At 44.6% G+C, this 8,679-nt stretch overlaps 1 protein-coding gene across 1 annotated transcript in view; it reads right to left on the bottom strand.

Annotated features, from left to right (window-relative positions):
• The window catches only part of dlc (deltaC), a 231,068-nt gene that overhangs the window by 122,880 nt on the left and 99,509 nt on the right, over window positions 1-8,679 (bottom strand). The window contains exon 6 of the mRNA XM_008401989.2: window positions 8,031-8,200. Within this exon, the coding sequence (XP_008400211.1) occupies window positions 8,031-8,200 (170 nt within the window). The remainder of the gene's footprint in view (window positions 1-8,030; window positions 8,201-8,679) is intronic.

Raw genomic sequence — 8,679 nt, 5'->3', positions numbered from 1 at the left:
TGTGCAGTTCTAGGCACAGCCAAGATACTGGAGGAGAACCTCAAGCTCCCAGGCCTCTGGTAGAGGACCCGAGCTCAGAGGATGAAACAGACCACCAGTGAAGGGTGAGAAGGGATTCTTTTAAATATATATATTTTTATACGCATTGAAAGCGTCTCTGTTGCCCTGAGTGTTACACTGGCAGAGAAAATGTATTCCTAAAAGATAAGTTTATAGTTTACGTATTTAAAGCCGGAGCGCGGACCAATCACAGCAGGCGCTCTGCGCGCTGCCACTGCTTGATATCAAGTTTACCTCAGTGCAGATTGAGCTCCTCCTCTCACTCAAACTGGACTCAGGCTGACCTGCATGGATATTTACATCAACCCAGTGTTTCTATGGAGAAGTCCACATCCAGGAAAGAGCTTGAAACGAACCGTTAGCTCTGGTTGAGCAGCTCTATGTGAACCGCAGGAACAACTTGTAGTCTTTCTTCCAGAGGAGTTGAGGAGCAGTGAGAATGATTTATATCTGCGGCGTTTCCATCTCAACTCGCTGCCCAGCGTGTGGCGCTGTCTGCCCTGTAAAGTTCATGTCTGTGTTCCTGGTTGGTCGGAGCGTTAGCGGCTAACGAACCAGCGCTAACCTCATCATGCAGGTTCAGGTGAGGAGCTTTAGCCTCTGCTAGCTTTAGCGTAATGTTGGTAATATAAAACCAACATCACGCTGGTTTTATATTGTTATTATTTTTCTGGTTACACGATGCACCAACCCAGACCAAATGCTTTGTCCATGCAGCCAGAGTTTATGGGACGGATCTTAAATCTCGTCCCATAAACTCCAGCAACCAAAACAGTTTCTGAGATTCTTATTAAAACTCAACAGACATGAAATGTCAGAGCTGCTAAAGCCACATTAGCAGCATTGAATTAAATCTCCTGTTTGTTGCTCATCTYTGCTCAGTGCAGCAGGTTTACCTCATCCTGCAGGGCCGGTCCAAGGCTGATGGGGCCTGGGGCAGAATCTGCCTGAGGGGCCCCTCATGCTGCTAAGACCATCAGCAGCTCTAACAGCTTCTGTGTTRCATTTAATCTGGGAGAGGAGGAGGAGATTAACTGGCCAACCTAACAACAATCAGTTATAATCCAGTTTATTCATTTGTATTTGTGAACAAACAGCTCAAACTCACAGCATCAGATTGTTGCTATGGTAACAAAACAATCTAACTATGAATATTGTTCTTTGAACTTTTACAAAGTAAACCTACCAGCTCCTTAAAATCTTACATTTAAATGTTTAACAATTTAAATCTTTTAATTTATGCTGAAACCATTAAACCAAATTCAGCAGCATTGATCATCTCAGTAAATAAATGTTACATTTATGTATCTGTGTTAAAATATCAGCATTTATGGCCCCTGAAGCCCTGGGGGCCCCATGGAGCCGCTGACTTCATTTGGATTAAACAGAAGTGAAAATAATTGACATTTATTTTAATTTTGATTTGTTGTTCTTAAGACTAGCTGTGGGTTTAAATATCGTTTCACTGCTGATGTTTTCCTGACATATAATTAGTAATATTTTTACTTTTTCTGTCTACTTAACATCTTTTAATACAAAAACTACATTTACTACATTTTAGTAAAACTACAATTTAAATCTTCAGATATCAGTTTGGTTCAGTGTCACTAATCTAATCTCTGCTACAACTTTACAAACATTTAAGGCTCTAAATAAAAAAATATTTAACAAGTGGAAATAAATAATTCCACTTATTCCTCATAATTATTTATTTATTGTAGAGACTCTCAGTACAAGTTATGCATTATGCAAATTATAACTTACGTTTCTTTATTTTAAACGTTTTCTGGTTTTTCCGTGTCCTGGATCCTTCAACAGGCAGAAATAATGAATATCTGAACCAAGAGCTCAAAGTGCCAGAGTTTTTATAGAAAAATATTCAGATTTTACTTTGTGATTTTATGGGCTTTACATTGAAGATGACAATAAATAAAATCAGACTTTTTTTTTTCTCTGCTCTCGGCTCCCACACACTGAGCTGTCAGCCACTCGCAGCGCTCAGCCCCTCCCTCCTGTTTCAAATTCTTCTCATTAACGTGAGAGTTAGAGGTAAATATGATTGGGATGTTTGCTACGTTCGACAAAAAAGCTTAAAAAATGTTGACCTAAATATGTTGTAAGTTTCCTATTAACTGAAAAATGCCAAACTTCAAAAATGTATATCTTTTATATTTTTACCCATGGAGGTCGCCATCTTTTTACCTGATGACGCGGTTTGGTCCGTTCCGTACTGGAATCTACAGAGTAAACACAGGAAGGCTAACTCTACCTGAGTAGTTGTTTATCATATTACGTTAGATTGGGGCAATTTTAGGCAATGCCACACTGTCACTGTTGGCTGTAATAAAAAAACAGCTAGGAGAGTGTGGATCGCTTCCCACATGAAAAAAAAGAGAACAGTTGGAGAGACTCAGAGCCGAACACAACTTCCGAAATGTTTGTGCCCTCAACATTTCTCTCCAGAAGACTGAGTCATTTGTACATGCAAAACTGACAAAGGGTTCAACAGTTGATCACTACCTTCACAAGCTGAAACCAAATGACGTCGGCAGTTTTTATTCAGCTAAAACGCTGGGAGAACCATCAGGCAGACAGCGCTGGGAGCTCTTTAAATACTACCAGTTCTGTGGCAGTAGTAGACGACCGGACCGGATACAGAGCTAGACAAGTACTTACCGGATCACACAGTCCGACCAGAGGACCCGTCATTCATCGTTTCATTTATGAAGCTGAAGGCAGCAGCAGCAAACACCAGCTCCTATGGCCAACTCTGTCCTCTTCCTCCGTTTGGTCCTCCTCCTCATCATCACATCTTGTGATTTCTACACTCAGATCGATTTCAACGTCCGGTTCATTTAAAAAGGCTTAAAGACGTAACTCAGCGCTGTTTTGACTGGACGGAGGTAGCGCAGTTGGACCATTAGACATCATTTACCCAGAATGCATTGCAATGTGAACATCGCTAGGCTTGCCATGTTGTGTTAAAATATTTTATTAAAATTTATAAAGACTAAACAGCCTACAGTAGTAACACTGTAGGCTGTTTAGTCTTTATTTTACATCTAAAATAAATATTTCTGAAATAAAGTCGATTGTTACAACTAGTCTTGGATTCCTTTTAAGTCTATCAAAGCAATGTAGCCATTATTGGCAGTTTTGATGTCCAAGGCATAACATAGCAGTTTATCATGATTCAGCCAAAGTAATGACATAATAAACTAGTCTGAATTTTACTGTTAATGTGTTTCTTCCTACTGAGCAGTGAAAGGAAATAAAATGTGTTGCATGTGTTTTACTTACTAGATGGTTTTTCTGTTTGTGCTGCAGAGCCACAGCTAGCTCCTCACCTTAGCGCTGCTGTTGCTCCTCCGACACATCGGACTGAACCAATGTTCTAACAATGGGGGGACTAAAAATTCATCCTTATTTTATTTTTAGATGAATGGCTGACTTACTTTTTTCATTGTCTCTTTTGCCTTTTGATATTTATATTGTTTAAATACAAAGGTTGCTCTTATGATTTATTTGGTGGGGACAAATCTACACTTTTCCAAGATTGGGGGGTACTGACCCCCGACCTCCCCGCCTACGGTTCAGGTGGTGGTTCTGTTTGGCGGTGGTTCTGGTGTGGTATCAGGCGTGTTTTTCTCCCTGCCCACTGTCTGACCTGTTATTTGTTGCTCTCTATCCTCTGCTGTTTTCTAAACCTCCTGACTGTAAATCGTGGATCTGGTCAGCTGGTCTCTCAAGCAATTGATCAAGTTTTTTGATGAGAAGACGGGGCTCAGGAGAGCGCTCCTGCCCTGATGGGACACACACGCTGGGATTCATTATGGACCCCTGTGGAAAATGAAGACTGTGTGTCTGTCCATTTTGTCCCTTGAAGGTGTTGAAGATTCATTCTCATTTGGATTTTTCATAACGGGTTTCCTGCTGTTTGGAGCTGGCGGTTACCTGGAATATTGGGAAATGTGGAAGGTGTTGCCATCTGTTCCGGCCATCGTCAGGCTGCCAGCTTGTGTGAAGGTTTAGGCTGACCGGTTAGACGCTCAGACCAACACGCTATGTTAGCGTCACAAACTGGATGAGATTCTTGCAGAGAGTCGCCGGCCAGCCGCAGACCCTGGAGCTCGATGGAATCGACCTTGGAGATGTTGCTGGATCAGTCCGGCAGGACTAACTGCTCTAATCTGGATGATTGGAATCACCATTGAGATGAACCAATGAGATTTTAGGGCGGATGGAAACTACGGCAACAACCCAAACTGCACCATGTTCCAAATGATTATGTAAATTGGATTCAAGTGTCAAAGATTTCACTTTTTGTTGTTCCCTTAATTGTGGTATTGTGTCTCAGGGCTCTTTGGATCAATAAAAGGAAACTACATAAGAAGGATGTTCCACATTATTAAGCAGGCTACAGGTTTCAAGCAATATGGGAAAGAGAAAAGATCTCTGCTGTGGACAAGGAATGAAAACATTAGATATTTAACGAAAACTGAAGCGTGATCTTCGTACTGTGAAAAGATTTGTGACTGATTCAGATGAAGGCATAATGAGGAAGGTTTCTGTTAGATAAATTCATTGAACTAAGAGAGCAGCTGTTAAACAGTTATTTGAAGCTGTTGGTGCCTCTGGAGTCCCACAAACCTCAAGGTGTCGGATCCTCCAGAGGTTTGCTGTTATGCATAGACCGACTGTTGGGCCACTGACCAGTGGACACAAGCAGAGACAGCTGCAATGGGCCCAGGCATACATGAAGACTAATTTTCAGACAGTCTTGTTCACTGATGAATGTTGTGCAAAATGGATGATTGGTGGATGGCCACAACGTCCCAACAAGGCATCTACGTCAGCAAGGAGGTGGTGAAGTCATGATTTGGGGAGAGAGCTGGTCGGCCCCTTTTCACACCCTGATGGTGTGAAAATGACCTCAGCAAAGTAAACAGACTTTCTTGACTGATCACTTTCTCCCATGGTACAGAAAGAAGAGCCGTACCTTCTGTAGCAAAATCCTCCTCATGCATGATGATGCTCCATCTCATGCTGCAAGGAATACCTCTGTGTCCCTGGCTGCTATGGGCATAAGAACAAAGAACCTCATGGTGTGGCGCCTCACTGCCCTGACCTCAACCCTACTGAGAGCCTCTGGCATTTCCTCAAGTAAAGGATCTATGAGGGTGGGACACAGTTCACATCAAAACAGCAGCTCTGCTCTGGGAAACTATTCTGACATCCTGCAAACAAATCCAAGCAGAAACAAACTCACAAGTTCAATGGATGCCAGCAATGTGAAGGTGATACCAGGTCCTATGTTAACTTGTAACTTGGTCTGTTGTGTTTTTGATTGAAATAGCTTTTGATTTTAGTACATGTGAACACTTAATGCTGCAGATTCAAAGAATGACAATGTGCAGTTCTTTATAAGCCACAAAATGTCTTAAAAATCTGCGGTGCATAATAATTTGGAATAATGCATTTTCAGTTTTTTATTTTATTTTTTTAAATCCTGTTCTCCTAGGGAGATATCTTCAATAAAATCTGATTTATACTTTAATACACATGTGTCAAACTCAAGGCCCGCGGGCCACATGTGGGCCGCCATGTCATTTTATGTGGCCCCACCCCCAGTATTTTATAGGCCCACGATTGACTTAAAATAGGTTTTGAGCATGAATTGACTACAAACTACATCTCCCATAATGCATTCCGATTGTTACCRGCCAACATTGCGGCTTCTCGCCACTAGAGAGCAGCAGAGTCGCCTCAAGCTGCTTATTGATTTTCCCAGCGAATAAAACTGAGACATCGACAAGCTAACGTCAAAATGTCCAAGAAGAAACATCGATTTACAAGTCAGACTGTGAATGAAGATGTGTGAGTTGGTGTCAGGGCAGCAGGTGGCGCTAGACTTTTTTTATCCGTTATCTTGACTGACAACATAAAAAAAAATCGTTCATGTACTATTTTTATCTGTGAAATTACAATCATATTAACATCGGCTATTTAGCCGCATTTTATGCGGTTTAGTTAACGTTCATGTCATGAGGTGGATCTCAGGCGGCTGGTGAGAGAAAAAGCAGATCCTGCTCTCTAGAAGTTTGGGCCGGCCTGGTGCAGAGCAACTTTTGCCATCTCTGTGTGGCTTCCTGAGTGGGCTTTGCTCACCATCCGCTCCCTCTCCTGTGACACCCGAGGATCTGCCTCTGCCCACGGCCGCTGAAACTCTCCACCACGTATCAGCGATCACCGTCTTAAGGCCTCCACATACTCAAGCGTACTTCAGTCTGTGGAGGTCCGCCGAACTCGAAGCGGACGTCCACCACCCAGGTCTGCACAAAGGTCAATATTTATGACCTGGTGTTCACATCGAACACTGTTTTCATGCGACACCAGGCTGATGAGGTCGAGATTAGGAGCTACACAACTTCATATGTTTTTAAAGTCGACATCCACTAGTCACAGTGACATCAGAAACTTGCTTCACGGCCACTTACAGGTAAAGTCTATTATGCAGAATTAAAAGAACAAAAAACCGAACACATCCTGGACTTCCTTATCAGCAGCGAAGCAGAGAGGTGGTCCGATAACTATGAGCTCATTTTGGACAGCTACACACATAGGAGCAGTGGCGCAAAACGTGGGTATGCAGGGTATGCAACGCATAGGGGCGCAGCACCAGAGGGGGCGCCAAAACCCCTTCTGGAGGGGGCGGCGCGCCGATGATGTTTTTCCACAGACTTCATCGCCTTACGCTCCTTCACCTCGCGCACGTAACGAGGTAAATGTAGCGAGTTTTACCCTTCACATATCGTTGCCTCGGGGGGCGAGTGAGCGTCGCTCCTTCACCCTGACGTTCCTTCCCTCAGAGGGGTGGGGGCGCCAATCTATGTTTTCGCATCCACCTGAACAATGTGTAGTTGCGCCACTGCATAGGAGTCACATGATTACATTGATCACAGTTCTGCTTTTGGAACATAAACTTATTATAAACGGATCCCGTTTGATTGCAACGCTCCTCGGCCCCGATGCGCCGGAAGCCGCTGACTCAGCAGGATGAACAGACATGACTGCCTCTCTGTCCCGTAACGACAGCTGTGTTGAGGCTTCACCCATGGAGAAGAAAGAGAGGGGAACCCAAACAGCTCATCAAACGTGCTGGTATCCTTTAGGATTGTGGAAAATAAAGGAATTTTCCACAAGACAACATTAAACAGTCAATATGAAATCCTAACCACCCGGACAGCAGCAGAGTCAGCGTAGTTCACAGACGGCACACAGTATGTCAGAGGATGTGGGGTCTTTATGCTCACTCACACACACACACACACACACGCACACACACGCGCACGCACACTCTTCATGGCTATAACCACTAAGCCCCCATCCTGTCTATGGCTGCGTTCACACTGCAGCCTGAAGTGACCCAGTTCCGATCTTTTTGACGTAATGTGACCTGTATCTGATCTTTTCATGGCAGTGTGAGCAGCTCAGGTTTTAGAACAAACTGATTTGTTTTCTTCTTCTTGTCCCACCAAATGCTGACATTTCTCTCTACTGAAGGAGCAGCGCCCCCCAGAGGGCCTCGGGCCGCGTGCCCTCTCTGGACGGCCTGGACTCATCTGTGTGGTTCTGGTGTGGTTCAGTGGTTCTGGTGTGGTTCAGTGGTTCTGGTGTGGTTCTGGTGCGTTTCTATGGTTCAGTGGTTCTGGTGCGGTTCTATGGTTCTGTTGTGGTTCTGGTGTGGTTCTGGTGTGGTTCAGTGGTTCTGGTGTGGTTCAGTGGTTCTGGTGTGGTTCTGGTGCGTTTCTATGGTTCAGTGGTTCTGGTGCGGTTCAGCGGGTTAGGTGTGGTTCTGGTGCGTTTCTATGGTTCAGTGGTTCTGGTGCGTTTCTATGGTTCTGTGGTTCTGGTGTGGTTCTGATGCGTTTCTATGGTTCAGCGGTTCTGGTGTAGTTCTGGGGACGTACTGTGCAGCTTCCTCCGTTCCTGCAGGGGGCGCTGTCACACTCGTTGGTCTCGATCTCGCAGTTGACGCCGGAGAAGCCGGGCCGGCAGCTGCAGGTGTAGCTGCCCTCGCCGGTGTTGGTGCAGGACGCCTGGTTCTGACACGGCCGGTGGTTGGTGCAGTAGTTCAGGTCTGGAGCCCAGAGAGAGGAAGGGAGAAATGAAACATCAGAACCTGCTGGGTGAGACGGGTTCTAGGTCCAGGACAGCTGCTGAAAAACAAATAAACACGTTTCTCAGCAGGTGGTCGCATCCAAAGGGGATATTGATCAATATTCCATCTGGGCTGATATTGATATTGGTGCTGCTATGGCTGATAACCCGGCAACAAAACGACCACACCGCCTGCGCTGCTCCACTCAGGGTTTCCGTTATAAGACTGGCTTGTCCTTATATATAGAAAAAATCATTTAAATAGTTTTTGTAGGACCTCAGTGACCTGGACTGCAAGTCTGTGCTCTGGTTTCAGAGCAGAATCATTCCTGAGAGATGAGTTTATAGTTGATACATTGAACAGGCGCAAAGCAGGCAGCGCACCAGGCACACCGTCGGTCGACCAGCGCAGTGGGCAGAGGCCCCAACCTTTCTGTTACCGCGGACCGGTCAAGACTT

The sequence above is a fragment of the Poecilia reticulata genome, unplaced genomic scaffold (assembly GCF_000633615.1).
Source record: "Poecilia reticulata strain Guanapo unplaced genomic scaffold, Guppy_female_1.0+MT scaffold_159, whole genome shotgun sequence".
Classification (NCBI taxonomy): Eukaryota; Metazoa; Chordata; class Actinopteri; order Cyprinodontiformes; family Poeciliidae; genus Poecilia; species Poecilia reticulata.
This window is presented reverse-complemented; position numbering and strand designations above follow the sequence as displayed.